This window comes from Sylvia atricapilla, chromosome 6 (assembly GCF_009819655.1).
Source record: "Sylvia atricapilla isolate bSylAtr1 chromosome 6, bSylAtr1.pri, whole genome shotgun sequence".
In the NCBI taxonomy this organism is placed as follows: Eukaryota; Metazoa; Chordata; class Aves; order Passeriformes; family Sylviidae; genus Sylvia; species Sylvia atricapilla.
This window is the reverse complement of record NC_089145.1, coordinates 23674351-23701695: the sequence shown is the minus strand read 5'-3', so window position 1 is coordinate 23701695 and position 27345 is coordinate 23674351. Positions and strand designations below refer to the sequence as shown.

General features: G+C 40.2%; 1 protein-coding gene across 1 annotated transcript; it reads left to right on the top strand.

The window, feature by feature from the left end:
- The first annotated feature begins 1408 nt into the window (after positions 1-1408).
- On the top strand, positions 1409-26446 carry LOC136363088 (uncharacterized). The gene is made up of 3 exons (XM_066322176.1): positions 1409-1781; positions 10545-10647; positions 26272-26446. Exons 1-3 carry the CDS (start codon positions 1409-1411, stop codon positions 26444-26446), a joined length of 651 nt encoding a protein of 216 aa, XP_066178273.1.
- Positions 26447-27345: the final 899 nt, after the last annotated feature.

Below are 27345 nucleotides of genomic sequence, written 5' to 3'. Positions count from 1 at the left end.
CAATCTTATGTGGGATATTAACAGTTAAGTTATATCATCTTGTCTGCCCTTTTAAAATGTGTCTGGCCTTTAAATATAGACTAAAGTTGAGTGGCCAATGCCTCAGCATTTTTCTCTTGTGGAATAAAGGCCCAGGATTACATCCTGGGCTCGTATTTTTCTAATGGTGATCAAAGAAACTGCAAAGTAATTTGGGAATTTTAACCACATCAGCTTCAGGGAAAGACAAACCCAGCAGGCTTTCTTCCAGCCACATGAAGAGCTCTGCCTCTCCTACATCCCTGGCACAATGGCCATTCCCAGCCCAGAACAGAAAGAGCCCTGTGACTCAGGACTTTTCTGCTCATTTCTACTTGACCCTACAGAAGGGACAATTCCTGAGACTCCCCATATCTACCTCTCCTGAGCACAGGAGATGCAAAAATTCCAGCTCTGGGACAGAAGGACACAACTTTAAAGGATCTCCTTGATCACACTTTTAGTCCTTGCTCTCTGGTGAGACATTAAATTTGAAGAATCAAGGACTTGAGTTAAACTAGATATTGCTGAGGTAAGACAGATAAACTTCCCTTTGTTAACAGAAGCCGGATTTAAGGAACTGATAAATCATGAGGCCTGTCCAATTATGTTTGTGTATTCTGACTTATCAATAGACTGCAGGAATACAATATAATCATAAATCAAAACAATCCTAGAAAAACAGGATTCAGTTGTCATGCAACACTAAAAGGTTAAAAAGTTCAAGCGAGGAAGACCCATCTTACTTCATCATTTTGAGACTCTGCCCCATAAAAAGGACCTCCGACCCATTTCAAAGAACAAACTACGCATGCTTAATTGCTTTTTGGCTAATTACCATACGAAGCGGGGAATAGGAAGTACCAGAGCTATGACTACACATTTGTGTTTTGGGTATTCAACACTCTCGTACATAAAAAGACCCTGTGATCGTCTGTGAAGTGTGCGTGTGTATTTGGGAGCTATCTCGCACGCTGCCCGGCGTCGTGATAAACATACACTTTCTAACTTCAAACTGTTAGAGAGTCTTTGTCCGTCATGGTTGGATATCGGTATTAGATCAATATCCATATTTTTTAATAATTCACTGGGACAAAGCTGCTACACATTAGCTTCGTTAAGCCAGGGAAGTGGTCAGAGCACCAAGCCCGGCGAAGTTCAAGAAGCATCTGAGCAATGCTTTCAGGCTCATGGTGTGATTTTTGGGGTGTCCTCTGTGGGGCCAGGAGCCGGACTCGATGATTCTGATAGGTCCCTTCCAAATCAGTACATTCTATGATTTTAACTTATTAAAATTCACCTTTAAATCAAGGTCTTTCCTCCACAGCTGTAGTCCTAAATAACCCCTAGCAGCAGACACCTTAAATTCGACAACAGGAACCTAACCGGAATGACCGTACACGTGCCTCTCTCTGGCTATCGCGGCTGTACAGGAGAGCCTGCGGACTCGCTCTCCCGTCTCCGAGGGCCCGGAGAGCCGCCCGGGGCATCGCCCAGCGGCAGCCCCCTGCTCCCGGCGCTGCCGGCGGGCTGCAGGCACCGCCCCTTCCCCCGGGATTCTCCCGGCCCTGCCCAGCCCCGAGGGCTGTGCCGGCTGAGGGCGCGGAACTGTGGCGGCCGGGGGCGTGTTCCCAGCCGGGGCGAGCGGCCGAGCAGCGCCGGGAGCGTCGGGCGCCTTGGAAACGGGCGGAAGCCGGGAAGGAGCGGCAGGAGGAGGATGCTGAGCCCCGAGCGGCTCTCGCTGCCCGGGCCCGAGTACCTGGGTGAGGAGCGGCGCGGCGGGGCGGGGAGGCTTGCCGAGGACTCTCTGCCCGTGCCGTGCTGCGGCCCGGCATGGGGAGGGCACGGCGGGGCAGGGCGGGCCCTCACTGCGGCCCCGGGCCGGGCTCAGGGGGCTCGCAGGGGCTCCGTGCCCGCCTTGGCTGGGGAGCTCCCCGGGGTGGTGGGACGCTGGTGTGGGAGGGCTGCGGAGCGCTCTCGGGCACGGGGGTGATCCCTCCGGCGCCCAGAGGTGCGGTCCCCGCGGGCGGCCGGCGGGAGCGGAGCTGCCGTCTCCTCCCCTGCCCGCTTCGGCCATGCCAGTAGCAGTAAGCGGCGTCCAGCCTTTCTTTGATAGACTTCACCCATCACCAACTTGTTTTGCTCACAGATCTATGTGAGCATCTTTATGTTAGGCTCCTTTCCCAACAATAGGAAGGAGTGCTGCTCTTATGTTGCGAGATGGTCCGAATGTTAGCTTTTGTTCCGAAATTAGGTAGCATCGTAACGTTTCCTGTATAAATGAAAATCTTTTAACCTGTGAAGCAGCTACGTCTTTGAAGACTACATCCTTTTTAAGCTGGCTGTAATGGCTTGATGTTCCAGGAAACTAAGCAGCCAAGTGATTTGATGTTAATGTGTCAAATAAAAATAATTAGGATGGAATAAAGTCAATATGACTTCATTTAATTGCTGAAGAGGAGATGAATTACGAGTAGTAAGCATTTGGATTGTGTTCAAGAGAGTGTTTGTGAAGTGAAACTCTTCAGCCATTATTTCCTAGGCCCAAGAGACTGTTTGGTAATAACTCTTATAAAGGTATACATAATTTTCTGTGCTTTTCTTGTACAAGGGAAAGTCAGAAATGGAATGGATTGTTTTGTGCTACTTGTTCCATCATGATTTTGCCATTTCTGTAAGTCAAGATGGAACAAGAATATAGCAACACTGCTGTAAATGGAAAACCTGTCTTGCAGGGGGCACTAGACCAAAATAGTTTTGTTTAACCATTTAAGCAAAGGAGTGATCTAAGTCGTCTTAGAGTAGAATCTCATTGTGCTGTTGCTGCCAGGCTGCTGTTAGAGTGCTTTGTGCATACCTGCATAACTGCAATGCTGTTCTGTGTCAGGGAAACTCAAGGCAGAAGTAGGTTTGTGTACTTCTGTATTCAGGGTGGCTCTCATGGGACTTACCTCGCTGAAGCTCTTATTGCTGATTTCAGTTGTGCAGCTTTGGGTGTTTGAAAACAGCATCACAGTGCCATGTAGATACACTGGAAACAGCCTTTGGGTTTGTGCTATTCTCTCACATTACCTCAGCATTTTCAACCTACATGCTAAAAGAGAAGTTCATAACTTTTCCAGAGTGGCTCTAGGTTGAAACATGCAAAATTTCATTTTAGCTTCTTGTAATTGTTTTTAATGAAATAGGCACTTTTAATTGTGTGAAACTTGTCAGTAAGGACTGAATCACCAAAAACAATCTAGGAAGCAGTCTAAAAATACTTGAAGTGTGAACATAAACCTGTTCTCTGTTGCACATCTGAAGGTAAAACATGAGATTTCTTAGATGTACAAGATCGTTAGGTGCAAGCAGCTTTACTAGTCACTTAAGTGAGCCTCCTTTTATCTCTGTTCCACACGCTGATTTGGAATTCCCTTTCTATTTTGTACAACTTCCTGAATTATTCTGACGTTGGGGTCAGAAAAAGGCACGTGTGACCATGTTAGGTTGACCTGTATAAGAGTCTGTTCTGTTCATTACTTAGTATACCTTGGGTTTAGATTGCAGTTTCTGTTGTCGGTTAGAGGGGGGAAGCATATTCTTATTAGCTATAAATGTTACCAAAACCAGCGTTTCTGACTTTGTGAGACTTTACAACTTGCCAAACTGCTCACAGATCCTAAGGAATTTAGTGTGTATTAGCTGTAGGAAAATGGTTAAAAACCAAAACAAAACAACTCCCAACTCCCCCTCCTCCTACATGTTTTTCTAAGTTGCTTTTCCTACGTTGGCATTCTGAAACCACCATTATTTGGATTGTTCTATTGTGCACCTTAGAGTCTTGTTAATACAGTTGTCTGAAGTGGGGTTGTAAGAAACTGTGATCAATTTTACCTTGTATAATGTCATTCTGAAGTTGTGTTGCTCTAGCTTGCCAGTTAAGGTGTCCAGTGACTCCCCCAGACCAGATGACCCTGCCATTTCTGAGCTGGAATGGATAACTCACCTCTTCCCCTCTTCTCTTCCTCATCAAAACCAGGCTAACACATAAATTGAGCAGCCAGAATAATATAATGTGCTACTTGCTGTGTTATTCCACACCCCCCCTTCCTCTCTTGGAGATAAATTTTCTACAGTCTCTTAGAATAATAAGAGGGAAATAAAAGCAGTTGTGAGTTAAAATAGAAAGGAACAAGGAGAGAATTACATATTCACTTAGGATGAAAAAAAATTTTTATGCCAAAGTTCCTGGAATATAAAAATCAGGGCAACATGTCTCGTGCCACAATGAGTAAGTAGAAGAAAAGAGATGACCATTTTCTTAGTGAATAGGAATGGACATGAGGTCCGCAGAATTGGCATAAAGGCTACAGTGAAGATGATGTTGTTACATGCAGGACATTATAAACAGTATTTTCACTGAATAAACAACATTTATTGTTTGGGTATAGCTATGATAATGTGTTTCTCATTTGATGGATGAGACTGAACTACAGTAGGCAAAATGAGGCATATTTGAGACACTTTTTCATGCCTTCCTCATTATGGTTTAATAACTGGTGATTGCTCAGTTATTTATAGCAGGCAGTGGAGCACTTAGTGTATTGTTCTGCTCATGCAGCTGTCTCTGAAGCTTCATATTGTATTACTTCTCGGCTCTTCTTTCCAGTAATTGAGAAAAAGCAGTAGAGTACTGCAAATCACCAAACCTCTATTTTCTATGTATTCTCCTGCCTTCTACTATCCAGCTCCAGGATGTGGTTTCTTTTCCTTTTTTGCCAATATAAGGCATGTAAGAGCGTAAATACTCTGCTAGGGAAGTGCCTTAGCAGTAAAGCATGGGCATATCAAGTGCCAGAAAAACAGTTGTGTTTCCTCATCTCTCTCATAAAAGAGATAAAACCCAATCATCATCGGGTTTAATGATCAGAAAGAATGTACATTCTTTTACAAAACTGAGTAGCTCCCAACAGAGAACTTCAGTTGTATAGAGACCTTGCTGAAGCCTAAGGCTTACTCTTCCTCTGAACAGTCTTAAGAAATATTGATCTGGAAAGTGCAAGTACAATCATTTCCTTTAACAGCGTAATCAACACATAGGCTACATTGTTATCCAGACATCTCAGCTGACACTGATTCTCCTCTTCGTATAGATATTTGGTGAAATTCTGTGAAGCACTGTGGCTGAAAGAACTCATGGTCTATAAAAAAAGAGAATGTCTTTTTAAAAATTTTAGTTCTTGCTCTGTTGTGCAGATAGGAGAACTGTAATGGAGAAGTCGAACAAATATGTAAGAGTTTGCTTATAGAAATGTTGGTTAAATTAGAATCTTCTTAGACTCAGTCTAGTACTTTGTCCAAAAGCTGGAGGTTTCACCACCATTCTGCTGTTGCACCACAGGATTTCCACCTAAACTTGAAAGGTACAGGTGAAATCTGATCCTGAATTAGGTAGAGTTCCAGAACTGAAGATGATATGTCCGTCTGAGCATAAATAGGTAGGAAACCATTAGACTAATTAATGCCTCATAACAAACTGGAATGACAATTTCTTCCATGATTAATAATTTTAGATTTAAACAAAAACCTCCCAAACCCCCAACTAAACAAAAAACCAAAAGACAGCTCAACGATTTTCTTTGGTGAGGGGGTGGTTTCTAGCAGCTGTGTCACCTTACAGGAATCACTCTGCTGGAAAGACTTGCACAATTAAATCAGTCTTTGTGCAGTATTATGCTCATTGTTTCAAACAAATTCTCAGCAATGGTCAAGATTAAATTATAAATGGAAATTTTTCTTAAATTCTTTGTTAAAAATGGTTTTAAAACTTCAAACATATGAAATATGCTATTGTTGTGCTGTGTGACCCCTTGGCATGTGCTCCTGAGTAACAGCACATCTCATGTTATGTGATACCTCTGGTATGACAAGGTCTACTTGTACTTATATGTTCTGTCCTTAAAAAAACATTTTGCTTTTGAGGGTTAGTAGGAAATTACACTGTGAAGCTACACAAAGCTGGAAGGAGCTATGACAGTACAGAGAGGTAACATTTAGGTTAATTGTTTTGTTCATTCCTTCTTTTTCCCAGGCCATTTCTTAGCAACATCTGAAGAGATTAAGTCTTTAATGATATCTGAAAAGATTATAAAGAGCATCCTGAAAAACCATTAATGCTGGGAAAATTTCCAGAGTTTGTGATTTTGTTGTTGCAGTTTATATTCTTATTATTTCTCTCTTGCATCATTATTATTTAGATAATGTTTGCATGAAATTGATTTTATGTAACTATGGATGTATCTTTCCAAGGTGTGTAATAAGGTATGTCCTTGGTTAAGCTCCAGTTCAGAATAAATTCTGAAAGGGTATTTACCTATTACCTTATGCTCTCAGAGTGTGTGTTCTCAGAGATTAAAAAAATGCCAGAAATACTCCAGATACATTAAAGCTTGTTATGCTCTTGAGCTTCTGATAACTGAAATGAATCATAACGTTAATTGCATCAAGTAGTGTGTATTTTCAGCACTTCAGCTGAGGAGGAGGCAAATAAGTAAGAAAAGCTGGTCTTATTTTCCAGGAATTCCTGCTCCTGATTTTTCAGCATATTCAGTTATGCCAGGAATGACCTCAACTTAAAAAAAAAAGGAAAAAGAAAAGGGGAAAAAAAAAAAAAAAAGCCCTCTTGTGTGCTTACAGAACAAATTGCTTTGATAGACAGCTCTTGTTTCAGAAGAAGTCAGAAGAAGTCATGTCTCCTGAAGAGTTATGCAATAATATAGCCACTTGGATAATAAAAACATTACACATACATAGTATTGTTACTTCAAGGTGGCATCTGTTTCCTTCCTTCCTTCTGAATTTCTGTCTCTGAGAATTTCAATGCATATATTTGGTTTTTTTCTACAGTGATATTATTTGCATTAAATTTTCCTTCAAGACTTTTCAGGTATCAGTTCTTGTTCTTACATTTGTAATCAAACCTACAAAGTAGTGGATTGTTTGTTCTCATTAGAGGATTAAAACAAGTAACTTGGTGGCTTATAAAAAGACTTTTTACTATGTTAAATACATATGCAAAATTATTTGGTGTGGTTATGGCTAAATGGAGTTAGTTGTGATTGCCTAATCTGTTGTAGAGAAATCCATAAGAGATTGTGGATTGATTCTGGGTGTAATCCTCATTATGCCTTGTACTTGTAAGCTGAAGATTCTTGTGACTTGGTCTGACTATGTTTGCATTGGACAGCCACTGCTCAGCCCTGAATTTGGTTCTGAGCCAAAAGTGCATTCATTCCAAAATTAATTTTAAACATTGGTGGGATGTGAGCATGTGAGTATCAGAGGCTGTTCTCTTAAGTGCTGCAGGAGGCAGCTTTGGAGGAGCTCTACATGCTGCTACTGATTGGACTGAGACTCCAAGTATAACATCACTGCTGGTGGTTTGGTGATAAGGATTAAGATATTCTGTGCAAAGGTATTTACTTAACATCAGGTTATGGGCTGCCTAAAAAATTCTCTGTGAACTTACTCTGTCAGATTCCATTGTGAAAGCTGACTGTTAGCTTTTAAATCTGACAGCAAAGAGTGTGGCACCTACCAAATGAGTGTGGCAGGCATGCTGGCATCCTGTTTGGGGTAGTTGCCTGGGATTTCGGAGTTGAGAATTTTTGTTAAATTTGCAGAGTATGGATTGCACTGGAAAGTTCTGTATGAGTAGGGAACTTCTGTTACAATAAGCCCCAAACAAACACATGCCAAGGATGATGTCCTGATGTAACAGCTGCTGTAAGGAAACTGCAATATACTGGAGTTATGTCAGGAAGAAAATTAGCAGAGACTGAAAACTGTAATAGCACAGTGGCCTGAGTATTTGAGCTTTACATTCTGATTTGGACTTGCTGCTTTGTTATTACAAAGTTGGCCTCAAAAATATGAGCAACCGGTACATCATTATCCCTGAATTTTCAAAAACTATTAAAATATATGAATCATCTCATTTATTTTGCCTAGAACTCCACAAATTTTTGACTGTGCTTGCATAAACAGTTAATGTTCCAGTATGGCTCCAGTGTTTGTTATGGAAAGTACCATTTGTATAAATTAAGGAACTACTCTTTTGCTATAACCAGACTCCTGGTACTTTATTTTGCCTCTCTGGCCTGCTAAAACCTGTCTGCAAATTACATTTTGTTCTATGATTTTCCTGTATAGTGTAGCATTAGTTGGGTTATAAAACATATTACTTGCATCATTCCATGGAACTGGGCAGTCAGTGAACAGGAAGCCAGAGCTGGAATTTGGTTTGGCAGTGTGAACTGTGCTACCTGGAAAAGAGCACAGCAGCCAAAGGGACGAAGAGGGAGACTTCTCAAGGAGATTTCAAGTGCTATTTTCTTCTAATTTCTCTGCTCACAGTTTTCTTCCCTCTACCACACCTCTACCCACTCTTCTGGGAAATAGGGAGAGAGGCTCTTTGCCAGGATCCTTAGGCCATGCAACAGAATAGTGAAGAGAAATACCCTTTTACAAGCAATTCAATTTATAAGTATTCAATAGTGACCTATATATTTTTGTGTACATTCTGAAATGTTTAAAATTATACATTGAAAGTTAATTTATTCTCCAGGAGCAAATTCAAAGGTATTTATTTTAGAGGTCAGACACATTGTGCTGTGTAGCACTGTGGGACCATGCCTGTCTATTCCCAAAGGCTTTTAGGGGAGGTTTATGACTCTAAAGAAGCAAAATAACAGAAATACGGTTCATTGATAGGGACTGTTCTATGAAAGGAGTGTATACTTCCCCAGAAAGTGTTGAGAATGGTTTTGCAGTTGAGCAGAAGTTGAGCACAAGTTTATTGCAGGCTGAGATGAGTGGAAGTCTGTCTGCTAGTCCATTTCCTGGCATAATCTGGTACTGCTGACACCTCAAGAGGGGCCTGGGGAGATGATTGCTGAGTGTGAGATGGACTGCTTCAAGTGGAGCGAGAAAGGATGGGCTGAAGTAAAGTTACCCAGTTGTTGCTATCTTGAGCCTATGACTGAGCTGCATGGACTCATCCTTCCCTCAGGGGACACAGGTGCGCAGAGCTATTTTTCTTTAATCACTCACATAAATTAAATTTATTCCTTTGCATTAAAATAATTAAATAAAGCTACGCCCTATATCTTTTAGTGCCAGATAATATCTTTAAACCTTTGGCTCACCATTTTGCTATCAGCTGCAAGGTATTTTCCAGGGTGTGCTTAACCAATTTTACCATTGTCCTGAAAAGTGTTCTAGGCAGAGAAATCCCCTGATAGCAATCAATATTCATGCATAGTGCATAGTTTTAATCACTGTATCCACTGGGAATAATCATTTCCGGGCCTCTCCTGAAGTCCACCTGCCCCACACTAAGATGAAAGGGCCTTCCATGCTGTGTATCAAGTGGCACAGGCTTTATGCTTACCAGGATATTAAACACAAATTAAAATGGTTTAGAGAATATTGATGTGGGTCTGAGGTTGGCCAGTTGCTGGTGAGGGGGTGATTCTGCCAAGTCTGGAGCAGATTGGCGAGGAGCAAGAACAGCCCTTGCCTTTCCTATATTCCTTAAGGGTTTTCTCCTGCACTTTTAGGACACGACACTACTTGCAAAGGTGCAGTAGGATACATGTTTAGGATGGAGGTGTGTGGTTTGGGAACAGGGTTTGTGTGCTTTCCAGGTTAGGAATGATTTTCCTGGGTTCGTTGTAACTTGTCTTCTGATTGTTGAACTTGTAGATTTGGAAAGTCTACTGCTTGCTAGCTGGCACATCACCTCAGACTCGGCTCTTTGTTGCTCCAGCTTGGTTTCTAGCCAAAAACATCAAAGGGGCTCAGTGGTAAATCTGTGCTGCTTCCTCCCTGGCAAATGCTTGTTTTGTACAGTCTGGCCCCTGTAGAAGCAGCAAAACATTTTGTGTTGCACCAAACTCTCTACTCAGGAGTCTTATACGTGAGTGTCGTTCTGTGGTGGGGTATTGGCAGATCCACCTTTTCTGGAATTCTCCCATGTTTGGCCTAGGCAGTTATTTGAGATTGGCTGTTGAGCAGAATAAATCTCTCTTGGCATTCAGACCTGTTCTCCCCCTGCCACATTCACTGATGCTTGTTTGGAAACAGATGTGCTTTTATTTGCACCTCTGCAACAGCCCCATTGAAATAGCATTGACAGTCTGTGTAGAAAAGATGGCTTAGAACAGAGATCAGGAACTCCTCTGGGGTAAGAATTTTCCAGTGAAACTGCCTCACAACTCCTTATCTTCCTTCAATACCAAAATGTCAGGGGATTCTAAAAAAGTGTCAGCACTGTTAATGACTAACCCAGTGTAGCCAGGAAGGAAAGCAGGATTTAGGTGATGAATTTTGCTATCCATTTTTGGGAGCAAGAAACATCCGCTCTAATTGAGGAAGCAAATGCTTGATGTCCTGTGTAAGGCACACAGCTGGGCTTGTCTGGCTCTGGGCTTTGCTGGCCCCTTACATTCTAACTTCTGTCTCTTGCTGTCTTTTATTTGCAGCTCAGCGACATGTCCTCACATACATGGAGGATGCAGTGAGCCAGCTGCTGGAGAACAGAGAAGATATTAGCCAGTATGGCATTGCCAGGTTCTTCACTGAATAGTAAGTACATCAGCATGCTGCCAATAGGGCCAGCCTGAGGGGAGGCTTTTGGAAATAGAGTACATGGAGAGAGGAGCTGGACACGTGCTGGTTATGTTGTGAATGCTGGATTTTACTGGGTTAGCCAAGGGCTCCCTGAATGTGTTTTGGAAATGTAATGGGTTTTGTACAGTTCAGTACCTCTTCTATTAAAAACATTCGTGTGAAGCAGTCACTCTGGGGAACTGTGATTTTAAAAACATGGAAAACCAAATGCTGCTTGTCTTGGTCAGGGCTGTTAGTATCAAACTGCTTGAGAAATACTGAAGTAAACTGTTTCACAGGCTGCATCTGGTTTCAGCAGGACTCATTCTTCCTTTTTCTGAGTATGAATTTGAACTGTTTGTCTCCTTGTGTGATTGTTTTCCTGTTGAATGCTTTAATAGGATGCCTCTTCTTCCCTTAATACCTGCATAAGTCCTTAAATACTGGATGTGAGCACTACCTCTTCTTACTAATTTACAAAAAAAATTCTTGAGGGAAAAGCTGTGTGCTTTCTGTTCACAGAAAGTAATACTGACATTAGTCAGCTGAGCAAACAGTTAGTAAACAAGAGTTTAAGAAAGCCAAAGAGCAGGATTACAATGACCTCCACCCAGCAACAGGATTTCTTTACCAGAGTTGAAGGCAAGGTGGCTTTGAGATACCTTTGAGATAGCTGAAATTGTCATTCAGGCATCTCTGCAGATTTGATTTAGTTTGCATCTAATTTCAAACTGAAACTTCTGTGCCTTTTCAAAACTTCTGATCATATATACTTCAAAACTTAAAAGGTGAGCAAGAGGTTGTTCATGCAGTGAAACTGTTCAAAATCCTTCTCTGTAGTATTTCTTCATCTTGACATGATAACCATTTACTTTTCACTTCCTGTTCTTCTTCTATCTTTAAAAGAATAAGTAGTGATTCAAGACCGTTATATAACAAACAAAACTGTCACCATAGAGCAAAACCCTCAGATTGACTTAGTTGCTAGAGATCTTGTTTGTCCATTTATTTTCAGAGATACGATTTTTACTATGGTTTTTTGTTCACAGTGAGTGTTTTTTGGAGTTTCTGATTTCATGAAAGAAAGGAAAAGGCTGCATGTTCATTCATTCTGTAATAAAGAACTAGTAGTTCTCTTATTTTCTTTTTATTCTATAACATATCTGGGGTTTAGCAGATGAAACTGTGTCCCCATACCAAAGCACAAATAAACTTAGTAATTTTGAGAGCTGTGAAGATTTCAAATGTGGGATTCTTCGAATAAAAATGATAGCCAATATGGGTGTAGAATGTGAAGTTTCATATTATGAAAATGTCATATGTTCTGGCTCCCAGGGCTTAGTGGTGAGCCCTTGCTGCCCAAAAAATTTCTGTTCATCCACTCAACTATCAACATTTGTTCCAGCTTTACTTTGAAGGCTACACTTCTCTCCCAAGCAAATAAACTTGATCTTTAGTCTCAGCATCTTCAAATTCGAAGATAACTTACGAGATTCTAGAAGGTTTGTGGGCACTCCCCCAGAGTTTTCCTTAATCCATGTTTTTCTGAAGGAGATGATTGGAATGTACATGTTTTGAAGTATACTGCAGCGACTTGATGTGAAGGGACTTGGTATTAGGATGTCCAGTTTTTAAAATTGTCCTTCCCTTATTTATGCTGACATAAAATTAGAGACCAAGCCCAGGGTTTCAAAAGCTAGCAGGCAGGCCCAAACAAGTAACTTTTTAAAAAAGTGTTAATGGGGAAAAAAAACCCTTCTGTAACTTTTCAGAAATTGAAATTAGTCTGTCAAGAACAGGTGTTGGATATTCTCCAAACTCTTCTCAGAGGGGATACTTTTCAGTGCAGTGGTGTTCCATGGACCTCTCTGCTGAATTCACTGCTGAAGAACAACCTGATGGCATTTCCATCATGCGTTGCAATGCCCCACTTTACCATAAGTCAATTGGAGTCTTTCAGCCCATTACAACTTTTTTTTTTTTAATTAAGAAGATTTTGTTGGGACTTAAGATACCCAAGTGAAATTTCAGACTTGAAAATTATGTGCTCATTTGGCTATTTAGCTCTGTATGGATCAAACAGTAAGGGTTTTGCTGGCAATGAGTATTTCCAGTTGTCTCTAAGAAATGGAATTGGGTATGTATTTTACTGCTACCCACCATCTAGCACTGTGATTGCTGATTGCAGAGGGCTGACCTTAATCTCTACAGCTTTTCTTCCAGAATAGTTTTGGTCTTCAAGGATAGTTTTTTCTCCCACATTATGCCAGTGTTCATTTGTCCCAATCATGTGGACATCTGCTTTCAATCTTGGGAGTACCTTGAGGCTTCTCTCATCTGGCTCACTCCTGACCCTTACAGGAATAGGGATCAATCACCCTTCTGCCAATTAATCCACATCTTTTCGTTAAACAAGTAAAATTATGCCCGACTTAGAACTAATCTTGATTTTGTAAATATGTTGAAATGCTACTGGTGTTTGTTCATTACAAGCCTGAGAAATGCTCTTGAATCTCCATGAAATGCAGACTCTTGAAAACCCTCTGTGTAATTGCACACTAATGCTGCTTTGCTTCTTCCAGCCTAATGTCTGTGCCAACATATCTTAAAGGAACGTGTTCCCCCTATACATTATTTATCATCCTGTTTTCTTGATCTTTCCTATACTGAATAAAACAGGGCCCCCACGCTAATGTGTTTGATCACGCAGAGGGGATGTGCATAGCATCCCACTTGATATTTTCTGGGCTCTTGAAAGAAGTCTGTGTGTCTTTATTTTCATTTCAGCTTAAAGAACCAGCAAAAAAAAAAAAAAAAAAAAAAAAAGGATGAAGAGACTTCGTACTAGTACTCTGCGTTTTACTTTTCTTGTCGGCTAGCCCTTTGCCTGAGATTTTCTCTTGCAGCATGCAGGTAGTTGCTGCTCTGTTCAAGACTCTTTGGAAAGCTCAGAAATAATAACCAGTAACTTGGTAAGGAAACTGTTTTCTCTGTAACTTTAATTGTTTGTTTGATAAAGCAAACACAAGTGAACTGGACACACAAGAATGGGCTTTTTTTTTTTTTCTTTTTTTTTTTTTTTTTTTTTTGAGTCTATATTCCTGTTGCACATTTTTCTTTTGTTTCTGGTGAAATGTCTCCTAACCACTTGCCAGCTGCAGCATGGATGAGAAAAACATCTTGCTTTCAGCTGCTTCCGCTGGACTCTACAAACTGTCTGAGATCCCCTTTTTCTGTGCAAGATGTTTCTGCTGGCTCTCTAACTTGAACACTCCTACTGGATCTTGTGTGACAGTTTAACAGTATTTATCTGAGAAGGCATCTGTGATGTGTGTGACAGGGTTGAGGGTCAGATAGTGCTTTTAGCTCTGTTGTGTGCCTGGCAATTCAAAATACCAGCTCTGCACTGTGTAGAGCCCTGTTTTACAGAAAGGAACATTTGCTTTGTTCCTAGTAACAAGACTGCCAGTGCTATATAGTTCGGGATCCTTGGGAAGGAAGATGTTATCACGGTGAGAAGTATCAACTTCTAGCAATGAAAGCACCTCATTTTCTCTTGCTGTCTGGATTGGCTGGAACAATTTGTTCAACTCTTTCCTTGGGGACAAATATGATACCGCTCCCTTGGCTTTCTCTGGCAGTAGACACAGGCCACAGGCTTTGGTATCAGACAAACTTTTGGCTTGTTCAGTCCTTTATTGCTGTACAACATTACAGAAGTAAATCTGTAGAGTAAACAATGTCCTCCTCTTTAAAAAAGTCTCAATCCCCTTGGGGGAGGAGGGCAGGGGGGAAGGGCCAGGAACAAGACAGATGGGATGCCCATGAGAACTAAGCCACTCACTGAAGGCAACCTTAATTGGCAACTGGAAATAAGCTGAATTATCTGATTATGAAAAGGAGAGATTCTTAGAGCTAGCTTAGAGCCATCAATTTTCTTTTTTCTTAGCATCTGTGTATGTAGGCCTTATCACTGTCATCATCTTGCTGTCATCTGCTCTGCATCTTTCCCCTTTTCAGAGTAACTTGTTTTGTCTTGTTTGCAAGGATAGTGTAAGCTCTTCAAGACAGAAATGATATTGTACTGCATGTACTTAACAGCACCTAGCATTGTACAATGTCGACTCTGTGCTTTGTACAATTTCAGTACAAACAGCAAAAACAGTAGTGAGAAGGTCCTTAGGGCTTTGACAAGTTGTGCCAGATTCCCTTTCTCAGAGATGAAGCCATTCATTAGAATTTCTCAGTACAACTGTTTGGGGGAGGGGCATTGGCTGTTGGGGTTTTTTAGTGTTCTTTGTGTTTTGGGCAAATCAATAGTATTTGTGAGGTATTAATACTTTTAGGATATTACTTAAAATATTGATATTCTCTCTGATATAATCTTCTGAGCAATTGCAAAAAGCCCCACAACATTTCATGTATTCTGTAAATACTGTCCTGATTCCTACATGTCTTCGGCTCTGGAGAGAAAAAGTTAAAATTATCCCACTCAATGCAAGTCTGCACTGAGCCATGTGATCAGTATGAAGCTGCTGCTGTCAATGACCTAGCTGTGCAGCGGCCCTTTGGGCTGAAAATCTCAGGGATAATGTGCTTGATGGTTCCTGACAGGCTTTTACTTGGAATTCCTTGATCCCTAGGGCACTGCATAAGACTGCTGCCTGCCTCTCCTTCGCTGTTCAGTTACCAGTGGAAGGAGAGTGAATATGTGAACTCAGACACAGCATTTGTGCCAGAAGCTCTGAGGAGGTTTTGCAGCTAAATGTGAATTAGTTGCTCTGAAAGAAACATTTTGAAACTGTCTCTTCACAGAGTCCATGGATTTGCAGGACTGAATTTGTTGATAAATCTTTCTGGGGAGCCTACAGTAATTGCATATTTCTCCACTGAGAGTGTTGCTAATGGACACAAAGCCTTTCTGTTAGTCCCTTTGTTGCCTTCCAGTCTCACCTCTACAGAGAAGCATTGTCAGAAGGGCAAACTCTCTTTCTTGTAATTGAATTTCTCCAGCCCACCTTAGAAATGGGATTTCAATGCCTCCTGCCCACTGTGCATGGGGTATGTGTATTGTATGAGAGCTATGGAAGATCTAGGGGTTGTGGATAACTATGTAAGATTTAAATTATGTGAATTTTGTCTGGAACCTGTAGATCTGTCACCCAATGTTTTTATTATAGGATTGCTTCATGGCAGAAACAGCATTGGGATTTTGATATGACAGCCAGGATCTATGAACTCCCAATTTTCCCAGAGTTGTTTCTCTGTAACAAACATTGCAACAAGTTCCAACCTGACAAATATGCTGATAGGGATAACTGCTGTTGAGTAAACAGCTGGAAAAAATGCATATATTAATTTCAATAACACACTTAATTCCCACTGTCGTTTGTACATGTTGCCAATATATTAGAAATGTAGTATTTTCTTACTTTATTCTTGAGAATCTTACAGATGAGTGCATCCCTTACAAAGAAATACAGGGAGGATAAGGTAAAGAATCGTTTTGGTAAACAGGATTATCTTGGAAGAATTGTAGCAAAGCAGTAACAGAATTGAACTTAAAAGAAAGCATTTACCAGTGATGCTCTGTGTGGTAATATACTCCACATATGAAACTTCTCATACTGTTTTGGTGACAGAAGAATCTGCAGGATTTGCCAGAGCATATGAACGTTAGCACTTGATATCAGCATCTTGTCAGCACAGGGTGGTCATCCATGATAACTCTGCACTTATACACTGACTTGCACTGTGCTCTTGCTCTTTGAAGACGGATAATCACAATTTCCATGTGCAGTGTGATCAGACTGTGATGCTCCTAGTATAGAGTCACTGGAGTAGCAGTGCAGTCTTTGCCCACTTCTTTCCTATTCCTTTACATCATGGAAATTACATATTTACTTGGGGTCTTTTTCAGAACAGCTGCAGCAGGAGTTGGCTGACTACCTTATGGAGACCTTATGTAATTTGGTACATTTTATTTGTTCTTACAGCCTTGAAGGTTGATATGCAACACATCTGCCATGGAACTGAGGAATTGAGCTTCCTTTAGGTTAAAGCAAACTGCATACAGGCAGTGTGGATAGCTAATAAAACTGGAAATAAATTTCCCAAAAGCTGGAGTCCAGGAATGTGGCAAATGGTACAAGCATCAAGACAATATCTATCGGAGTTAACTATATTTGTGCTTTTTCTCTGTGCTAGAGTTGAATGTACTATGCTCTCTGTAGCTTTAGTTTTTAACTTTAGTAAAACTCTTGTTCTTCCAATTTTTTTATTGCTTTTCATCATGGTTGCTGATATTACTAGTACAAATTTGGAGAAGTATATGATCCCAGCTGGGAGTTAAATTCAGATTTCTGTGACTTCAAATGTATGAACTTTTACAGGCTGGGGGATGAACAGATTAAGAGCAGCCCTGCCAAGAAGGCCTTGGGGATACTGGTGGATGAGAGGCTGGACACAAGCTGGCAACACGCATACACCCTTTCTGGGATGTCACAGACTCTTCTGTTTAGTTTTATTTTTTCTATCAGTCTGCTGGTTTTTTTTTTATCTGTGATATTGGCTATTTCCTGCCCTGTTCTTGCATTTCTTATCATGCATCTCTGCTGTGGTTTTGTTTGTAGCCTTGCAGAAGTGAATGGGCCCTCAAGTCAGAATTGGGGAGCTCTGGAAATCTTATATTGTCCATCTTCCACTGAGGAAAGGTCTGTAGTAGAGTTTACCGTGATGCAAATTAGATATTCATTGCTGATGTGACTGTTTGACAAGCAATTTTCTCCATCATTCTGGAAAATTTCTCAGTTGTGTTTTCTGAGTCACTGTTGGAATACACAGGAAAAGATGAGAAAGATAGATAGTGATATATCCACCACAGATGCAGTGGGACTACTTACAGTCTTTTGCATACGATCTGCAATGTGTATATAAAGTAGTAATCTCACTTCATGCTTGGTCACATGCTGGAAAGATTGAATTTCCTGCAGTTTCTCTAAGTGTGTTGAATAAAAATGCTTTAGTAATGTGAAATTGGGATCTGGAATTCAGTAGAAATGCACATGAGAACAGCAGCTGTGAAAAACATAGCAGTGTAGGAAGTTTGGGACATGGTGTTTTTTCCCATATTATATGTGGGGGTTTCCCATATTATATGTGGGGGTTTTAATATTATTCTTAAGAATAAAAGGCACAGTTTTATAATTTTCTGGTACTAATATTTTCTTTTTAATATACTATTTCCCCCAGTAAAGCTTTTGATGTTTCAAGCAGTAAGAGCATCTCAAGAATGACAGCAACTTCATGAATGGCAGTACCTCTCTGTATTACGAACTCACATGGTTTAGTTCTTGTTTTAATGAAGCACTTTGGCATGGGTCTAGACTATTTTATGTATATAGGAGATCAGTTTTAGAGTTCTTGGCTTCCATCTGTCGAAACCTATAAGGCTCTCTATTAAATTAGAATAGAGTAGTGTAAGTCTGAGGAACCCTTTATTTTTTCCCAGAAATATCTTTAAGGAAAGATGGATCAGAATTGAAGTTGGGGGTTGGGTTTTTCCTTGTTGGCTTGAGGTTTTTCCCCAGTTTTTTTGTTGTTGGAAGGACTTTCGTGCTAATTCTTAGGCTGAAAAATGTTGAGGCATCACAGAAAACTTTGAGGAACATTTCTAATTGCTTTGCTAAGAATATATTTGTTTGCATGTGGACAAGGCCAACAAATAGAAATTTTTTCCTAAATTAGATATGCTAAACTGTAAAAAACAGCAAATGTTTGCAGCAATGGGATCTGATAAGATCCCATAATAGGATTCCTTATCCTTTACAGGATAAAATCCATTAGCTGTGTCTGCATCTCCATGAATATCAAACACTAGAAGTCTTGCAAGCTTGAAAAATGCATTTTTTAAATGTGGTTTGTCTTCCTTTTCTTTAGAAACAAAACTTAACAATAGCAAAAAAAGCAAAAAGTCCAGTTTCTAGAAATCTGCATGTATTCAGAGAACCTGAGATATTCTGTGCAGTGCTGTGTTGAAACCATCCAGATCCAAGAATACATTAGCTTTAGTGACTCGCAATAACCATGTCCTGCAAATTTAATGTTATTGTGTATCTTCAAGTGAATTAAACAAACTGTAGCTGGCCAACACTGTAGCCAAACAGTTAGAGTGAGCACAAAGTGGTTTAGCTAAGCAATCTCCAAATGCAGAGTTAGCATTAATGTCAAATGATGTAACTTCATCTATATTAAGGAATTTTGGCAAGGTTCATTTGTTGCCATGATGAAAATACTGGAAGCTGCTCAGTCTTTGATGTGCTATAGTTCTTGCCAAGGCAACTGAATAGGTGAGAGAGTACTAGTTGTAATTTTTTTTCTTCTGAAATTCTCCAGCCAAACCAAGACTGAAATGAACAAATATGGAATCTGTTTGCATGGTACCAGTATTGAATCTCTTTGGAACAGGTATTCAGTCATATTTCAGTATTTCGTGTGTCATCACAGGCATAACATGATTGAGCTGCTACCTTTTAAAGGAACTAAAATTCTATTTTATAAAACATGAACTCTCTTACAGCAGGAAAATTCATGCAGAATGGAGCAAGCAGGCCCTTACTTGTACTTATACTTTGGCCTCAACTTTTTGAGAAGTCAACTTGCCTTTACTTGGCATTTTACTTTCATTTCAGGAGTTCAAGATGGGTGCAGTTCCTCAATAATATTCAAATCCATACTCCTCCTTTGGTGGACATTTATGCTTTGGTATCAAAATCCATCTCCAGCTGATGTCAATTCCACAGCTACTCTCTGAACTGTGTTAGACAAGAGGAAATCAGAATGTTACCTTGTATGGCTTGTTTTTAATAGTTTTTCATCTTTGTGCTATCTTCTCACCCTTGCCACAGGTTCATGGTATGGTTTCTGTGGCATCTTGAAGCTGGTGAATGAATTCCACAGCACAACAGGGTGGACAGAAATACTTGTTGGTTAATAAACGAAACCAAAGAATGGAGATCATATATGATAATGGAGCAGAGGACTTGCATCTCTCATACCTTCAGAATATAGGGAGTTATAGAACAGTTTGGAAGGAATTTTCTTCTTGCCCCAAAATATCAAGTTGGACCAGTCTGAACAACTATCAGATAGATTAGCTGGAGAGTTATCAGTTTTCCTTGTGTAGTTATAATTCTGGATTGGTTTATTATTTATGTATTTAGTTTAGGTTTGGGCAGAAAAAGGCAGGGTTTTTTTTTGAGGGAAGCTGGGTAGCAACTTGCAGTGATCTCCATAAAAGCTACTTATAATGGTGTTCATGCAGCTGTTCCTGTGGTGTGCAACTTACACAGTTTCCTATCGTAAAAACTCAATCTCTATACCAGCAAGAACTCTCCAGACTCGCTGAAACACCCTGTAGTCTGAAATTGCACCTGATCAGACTGAAAGAGCTGGTCATGGGTGATAAATGTTTATCTGTGAAGGCTTCTTTACTTTTCCCTTAAGCACCTTGGAGGGTTTCTGCAGGGCTATTTATGGTCTTTCATTGTATGCCCTTTCCCATCTTCCTGAATACTAGGCTTCCCAGCTCATAATTCTAAGAAGAAGCTTTATTTCACAGTAGAAAGGGGCACCAATATGTGGCCTATTATATCCATATCAGCTTGCTTACCCTTTTCAAACAGCTATTGTGTTTTAATAGGGCCCTGCCTGGTAGGGGGAGTCCTTAATTCCTGCTATGTAAGAATGGTCAGCTTGAGTTACAGCAAACTGCAGGATGCTGCTCTGATCAAAAGGCCTCTGTTTTTAAAGGTTCCCGTGTCCCCACGCCTCTCCATTTGCCTTTTAATTTTTTTTTTTTTTTTAATCCTGGGCTAATAATTCAACACACTATGGTGATTTTAGCTTGTGATTTGCAAGCCTTAAGGTGTTAAATTACTGACCTAGCATATGAAAAATTAAGGGAGAGAGACTCTAAAAAAGATAAAGGCTGTCTGGGTAATAACAAGCAAGCAGAGCAACTCCTTTAATCCTTTCCTTCTGCAGAATCTGTAAACTGGTCTCAGAGGGTTTGATTTGCTACAAAGCAACATAAGAAAGCTTGTTCACTGCCTATTCTGAGCAGTGTCACAGGTGCTGTGGCTCATTTCCTTCATCCCAGTACATGGGATAATCTCTGTACCACCTGTATTAAATCTGCCATGAATACAGAGATCCCTAGCCTATATCAAGAAGGCTGAAAACACATAGTTAAATTATGTGTCACTCCTTTCCCCCTTTCCACACCCTTCAGCTGAAGTAAACTTGAGTGGGTGAGACGGAAGGGATCTCAAAAAATCCAGTGTCTGTGTTTGCAATGTTAAGTCACCCGGTCTTGCCAAAATTTTGTAGTGTAAATGACTTCCTATCTGCCTGGTTGTTAAAAAAACCCAACTATTTTCCCTTAAAGCTAGTCATCAGGAATAACATTTAGCATCTGTTTTGTCTTAACACATTTCCGAGGAAATGCCTAAAAAGCACTGCTAATTTCATTAGTCGAAAATGGTGGTTTCCTTGAGGCTGACCTCAGTGTCCCCAGTTCTAAGATCTGTGGAATTTAAAAAAGCACTTGAAACAGTGGCTTTGAATTGAGGAATGCTCATGGTCCTACACTACCTTCCAAGGGGGATAGCTAAAAAAATGGTCCAATGATTCATCTGAATATTGCAAATATTGTAGTACAGTTAAATCAAGAGGTGAAGAATAAAATTATCTTAAACTACATTCATACAGCAGTAATTTTATTGGTACAACAGTGATTTTTTTTTTTTTAATCCAGTTATGCCTCCAGTTTTAGGTGTTGGCTCTCAGGTTTCCTTCTGGGCAAGGTAAACCGCACTTTGCTGTCTCAGAGCATAGCCTCGGACTAAGTGCAGTTGGTCATTTGGGGATGCTTTGTTGTGGATAAGTTATTTAACAACAGAAATGGCTTGGGTTTTAGAGCCTTTTGTACTTCAGTATTTTCTATTGCTAGAGCTAGTTCTTTGTTATCCATTGTAGCACAGTCTCTAATCCTAATGCTCCTAGTTATCCCTATTTACTGTGCTTTAGTTCACACAAAAAAGCAGTCTTGGAGCTCTGGGCTCCTTTCAGATGGAGCTAAACTGGAAGATGTGTTCCTTCTGCAAATGAGCATTCAGTCAGTGGGACTAGATTAGAACTAGTCTAGAGCGTGTGTCAAGAAAAAGCAAATCCTGGGATGCCCATGGTGTTGACATCACATCCTCCGCACTGTTTTTCTCTCCAGACATTCCGGTCAGTAAACATAGCCTCTGACAGCAACTTTGCATTTGAGACGACCTTATTTGTGCTTGAGACACTCAACTCTGTTTTAATGACTTAGACTCTTGTGTAAGTGCAAGAAAAGGGTATTGAGGGGGGTGAGGATGTGTGTAAATGGTTCATGTTTAAGAAGTCTTCAAAATTTTTTCTTCATCATGCTCTTGATAGAAAATGCAAGCAGTAATGGTGTCAAATAAGGAAAAATGCTCATTGTTCCTTGCTTTCCATTTAGTAGAGGAAGGGTCCTGTGAGCTAGTTCAGGTCTTTGCATGGTAACCAAAGGTGGCACCTGCTAGGAGGACAGCAGGGTCCTGGCAAACTCTTCCATCATTCTCGAGGACTTGGGACTCTGCATTGTGCATATTTGGCTTTGCCTGAGTTCAGCAGGCAGAGGCTAACTCCTATAATGGGTTTCAATTGAGATGTTACCATAGCATCCTGGGACTTTTACAATCTATTTAGAAGTCCAAAGGTTTGAAAAGAGTGCTTGAAAGTTTCTGAATTCTGGCAGGTTGCCGAAATGTAAATGCACAAAAGACAAAGCCTTATGAAAGCTGCTCTGTTCAGAGAAGCAGCACCTGAGTGCTAGAATTCCCAGCACATCCATTTTTGAGAGCTGGGGCTGTTTTATCACAGTCTTCTCCCTAACCTTTTTTCTTCCCCTCACGTGTATGTGCCATCCCACAAGCGTAGCCTGGGTGTGCTGCAAGACGCAGCCCTCTCACCAGTGGTGTTGGAGGAGACTGTTCTGGGGTTTGGCTGCTCTGGGGCACAGGAAGGAAAGGAGTGAGAAAGCATCCTGATGCCCCTACTGTAAGGATTTCTTTAGATATCCCCATCAAGTGAGAACCTTGCTTTATTCTTCTCTCGTCTTTCTTCAGGATTTTCTCACAAGTGAATGGAAAGAGCTGTTTTGTTAACAGAGTATCCAGTTGCCTAACAATTCTTGTGTGAAATATGAGTGCTCTCAGTGAGCTGGTATTAACTAATGAACATTCAATGCAATTTGTAGTCTTGGTTTCAGCAAGACAAAATCACATCATTAGTAGCTGTTGTTACTCTTCTAATTTGCCTACTCTATTTATTGTAATGTAGAGAACTGAAGCAATCATTAGGTTTGCAATAGGAGGCCTGGAGACTAGGACAGTTGTTGAAAGCTTTCTTCTAGAAGGAATCTCTTGGAGATGGCTGCACTTTCAATGCCCGAAAGGGAAAAAAAGAGAAGTTAACAGAGAAGTGAAAAATTATTTTCTCTGCTTCTGCATTCCCAAACCCATTTTTAAGTGATTGAGGACAAAATAATAACTTGTTGAGGTACCCTGTTTCTTTTCCCTGTGTCTTTGTTCTTCAAATGTGCTGAAAAGTTCTGGCCACCTAACTTTGCTAACAGTATGAGCTGTTCAGTGAGAGGAGGACAGAGAGACTGAGCAATCCTAAGGGAAGAATCTCAGCAACTGTTCAACTTGCTGAGGATGATTGAGCTTAATGGTTAAGTTTTTTCCTTTATTGTTGATATCTTGCTTAAGCCATTCGTCTGAGTGCAGCATGTTTCATTTTTGTATTCAAAAGAAATTGGAAAAAACATCTGTTTGCATGTACATAAAAATCAAGGTAAGGTGTTGGTCATATGCCCTACATACTGTTGGAATACCTGTAACAACTTTGGGTTGTCATAATTTTTCTTTCTTCCAGAAATGTTTACTTGTAACATTACCACACCAATTGTAACTTCATCTCTGGGCAGCTGTTGAAAAAAAACACATGTGGCCAAGTTATTTTGGTACTGCCCATCTACCCATGATATAGGAATTTCAATATATATGGTTTATTCAAAATGTATAGTGTTTCTGTTCCTTATAGTGATCTTGACACTGTCTGAGAATAGATTTGTTGTTGGGCTGTTTGCTGGATAGCTCCATCATGGTCTGGCTCCTTTGAGCTGAACTTTTACTACTTATGAAAAGGAATTTATAAAGTAGGGTGTCTGAAGTGTAGCATCTCAACTGGGATAAAATTCTGATTCCTAGGCTTGTAATCTTGAGCTTTTTGGGGGAAATCCTTCCATTGTATAGTTAAACAAAATCCTCCTTCACTCAACTAGCTGGCGGCACTTGGCTGTCAGCACATCCAGGTGTGCTGATGTTCCAGCATATCCACCCACTCTTTTAACTGAGTAAGCAACAAATGATATCATACCGTTCTGCCTGGTAGGTTTAGAGCCATTCCATGCTGAAAATGCAAGTGACTAGAGTTTTTGCTTGTTAGAAATAAGGAGTAATATAGTAGGGCTGTCTGATGTGAATTAATAGTATGTTAGCTTCATGTCTGGACCTTTCTGTTACAATTGTGCCAGGATCTGCTTCCAAAATATGCATGTTCTGTAGATGTTCTGAGCAGCATAATTTGGTGTATTTAATTCTATCACTGTGCCTTCATTTTCTTTCTCTTCCAAAATGTCTCCCATATGTGTGTTATCTTTCTGAAAGCTGCCTTCTTCTATTACACCAAGTTTCTTCTTTTTCCTCTGTATCCTTCTTTTCTCCATCAGTCTGTCAAATCATCAGCAAAACAATGCAGATCAGAAATGAAAAAAGGAGTACAGGCTGTGGTCTGGGATGAGAAGATCTGAAATTCCATTTCCAGCTTTGTCACAGGCATCTTGTGGGACTTTTTGCAAGTTACTTTACCTTACTCTGAACTTGTTCACTCTAAGGCAGTGAGTGACAGCTCTTTGTAATGAGTACCCTTTACTCACAATGATAGTCATGTAATTTTGGCATATTTTGATCCAGCACATGATTTATTTATTTAATCTCTTGGGACAATGGTTTTGCTTTACTTTGCATGAATAAGGTTTCATAAATATGAAATACTGTATTTTTCCATGATACTTACAGAAAGACTATGCCTGATTCCAGGATTCAAGTGTCATGAGTGTTTGTTAAGGTCATTGCACTTATTTTATTTGAGTTACGTTTCTTTCTGGGTAGAGGGGCTGGAAACTGTTCTGTACTATCTTTCAACACATGACAACAGATTCTGTTTGCTCGCGTGTGTTTGAGAACCAGGATATTAAAAATGAGACATCCTTATTCCTTTTGTAAGAATTGAATGGCTTCTCTACTCCCCCCTTCCCCCCCCCAAAGTTGTTACATGACTTAAATTTTGCTCAACTCTGTCTGGTATAATTCTCTTTCAAATGTGAGACCCTTTTCTATACTATGAAGGATAAAGTGATTTAAAGTCTTTATGTTTAAAGAGGTGATTTAAAATTGCAAACTGAGAGGGTTCACACTGACTGCCAGATTTTGTCTGTTGTGGAGGTGCTACCTATGGAGAGGATCTGCTGTGATGAAAGTAAACTTGTATCTTTTCATTAATTTTCTCCTATGAGGGAGAGCTAAGCTGCTGTCCCAAGTGAATGTTTTAATGATCTCTCTGGAGTGTTTCAAAGCTTTGTCCCACTTGCATGATGCCGAGCGTAATGCACAAAATCTATCTTTGAGGCAACCCTGTCATTATACCTTTTGGTATATAATGTTTGTATTTGCATTTCTTTTGTTCTTGTATGTTGAGCTTTACCATGCCCAAAGGAGAACTTCTTGCACTTCAGAGAAACCTTTGTAAGACAAATGTTTGCTGTAAGAAGTTAGCCTAAAGTGCTTACAATTCATATTATAGAAATTTATAATAAAATACAGAAACATGAACGTCAAACTGAAGATCCATCATAATGACCAGCTACTCTTTTCAAAATACATTAGTGCAAAGTGTTGTTTAGTGATGCGTCAATCAGCTTTTCATCACAACTGCAGTAAATTTTATACATCCAATATTCAATTTTCAGTAACCTAGAAATGATATCTTGAGGCTTCTCTTAAAAAGGATTTTTTTTGTGGCTTTAAAGAAAACTGTAATGAAAATAGCAGTGAAGTTCAGATGGTACTAAAGAAAGGGCATCTCCTGGTCAAATAAACAACAGTTGCTCTTGGCGAGCCATTTTCCAATGGACTGTTTTCAAATAAGTGGGTCTTGGACACTCCTTGCTGGAATTCTTTAGAATGAATTTTACTTTCACAAACCTCTAATTCCTATAATTAAATTTCAATGTGTGGTTTTTGCAAATAGTCTTCTCTCTAGAGAACAGCGGGGTATAAATTTTGGAGATTTTGTTTCACAAAATGTACTGGCTAGTGGTTTTTTGCTGCTGTTCTAGTTGTTCCCAGAACATTCATGTTGGTTCAGCTTTCTAACATTCTTGTTTTGACTTTGTGTCCACAGTTTTAACAGTGTGCGGCAAGGAACACACATTTTGTTCCGTGAGTTCAGCTTTGTTCAAGCCACCCCTCATAACAGGGCGTCTTTTCTTCGGACCTTCTGGAGGTGTTTCCGGACTGTGGGGAAAAATGGAGGCAAGTATTCCAGCAGCTGCTGCTGTCCTGTTACCTTGACATGAAGATTGTTAACCAGGCTACTAATGCACAACAAATACTTGCCCTTCACATTGTGTTCTAATAGTCTAACATTACTAATGGAGAGACAACATCATGTTTCCCTGTGGAATGGTTAAAAATAGCTCCCAGAATATAGTGGTGTAGAAGCACCTTGTTGCCAGTGTTACAGAACAGTGTGTCAAGCAACAGTAGATCAGAGGGAGGACATTGTGGGCTTGTGCACTGAGATGGGTAGGAAAAAAATGTGCTGGAGGTTGGTGGCTGGGACCCAGAGAAGGTTAGAATATCGGGTGTGGAGCATGAGGGAAGGGGGTGCTGAGATTCTCAGCCAGGTGGCTGCCACCCGAGCTATGCCTGAATAGTCCTGCCAAAGCCCCTAGAGGATGCTGCAGAATCCTGATGGCTGTGGAAGAGAGACCACTGACAACTGTGTGACCTCTTCCCCCACTCTGCCCACAAGGAAAAAGCTGCAGTGCCAAAATAAATACTCGGCACTGTGCTATCATGTCTAGCTATTCTTATATTGCACTTGGTATATTAGGTATTACAGAACTGGCCAGAGTTCAAAATAAACTCCTGTAACTACATGCAACTAAAATTATGTTTTGTTTTACTTTTTCATTTAGTATTTTAAGCAAATACACTGAAAGTTGCTGTACAAATATGAATGTTGGTGGGGTTGTTTTTATTATAAGCCTCATTTTTTTTAAGATATTCAGCCTCATTGCTTCTTGCAGGAAAGACTAGAAGCATCTCTTAAATATAGATAAAACCTTGCCTTCTGGCTAAGCTTTACAACAGTTCTGCTTTAGATGAACAGAGTTTGCCAGCCTGTGAATAAAGACTTTTTTGACATATGCCATCTGAGCTTTGGCAATTAGGCAATCGTAGTTAAACATGA

Excerpts from the sequence above, each read along its gene's own strand:
- LOC136363088 (XM_066322176.1), top strand. The coding sequence starts at position 1,409 with ATGACCGTACACGTGCCTCTCTCTGGCTATCGCGGCTGTACAGGAGAG. Across the intron at positions 1,782-10,544 it reads GCCCGGGCCCGAGTACCTGG|CTCAGCGACATGTCCTCACA; the intron begins GTGAGGAGCGGC and ends TTTTATTTGCAG. Across the intron at positions 10,648-26,271 it reads GCCAGGTTCTTCACTGAATA|TTTTAACAGTGTGCGGCAAG; the intron begins GTAAGTACATCA and ends TTGTGTCCACAG.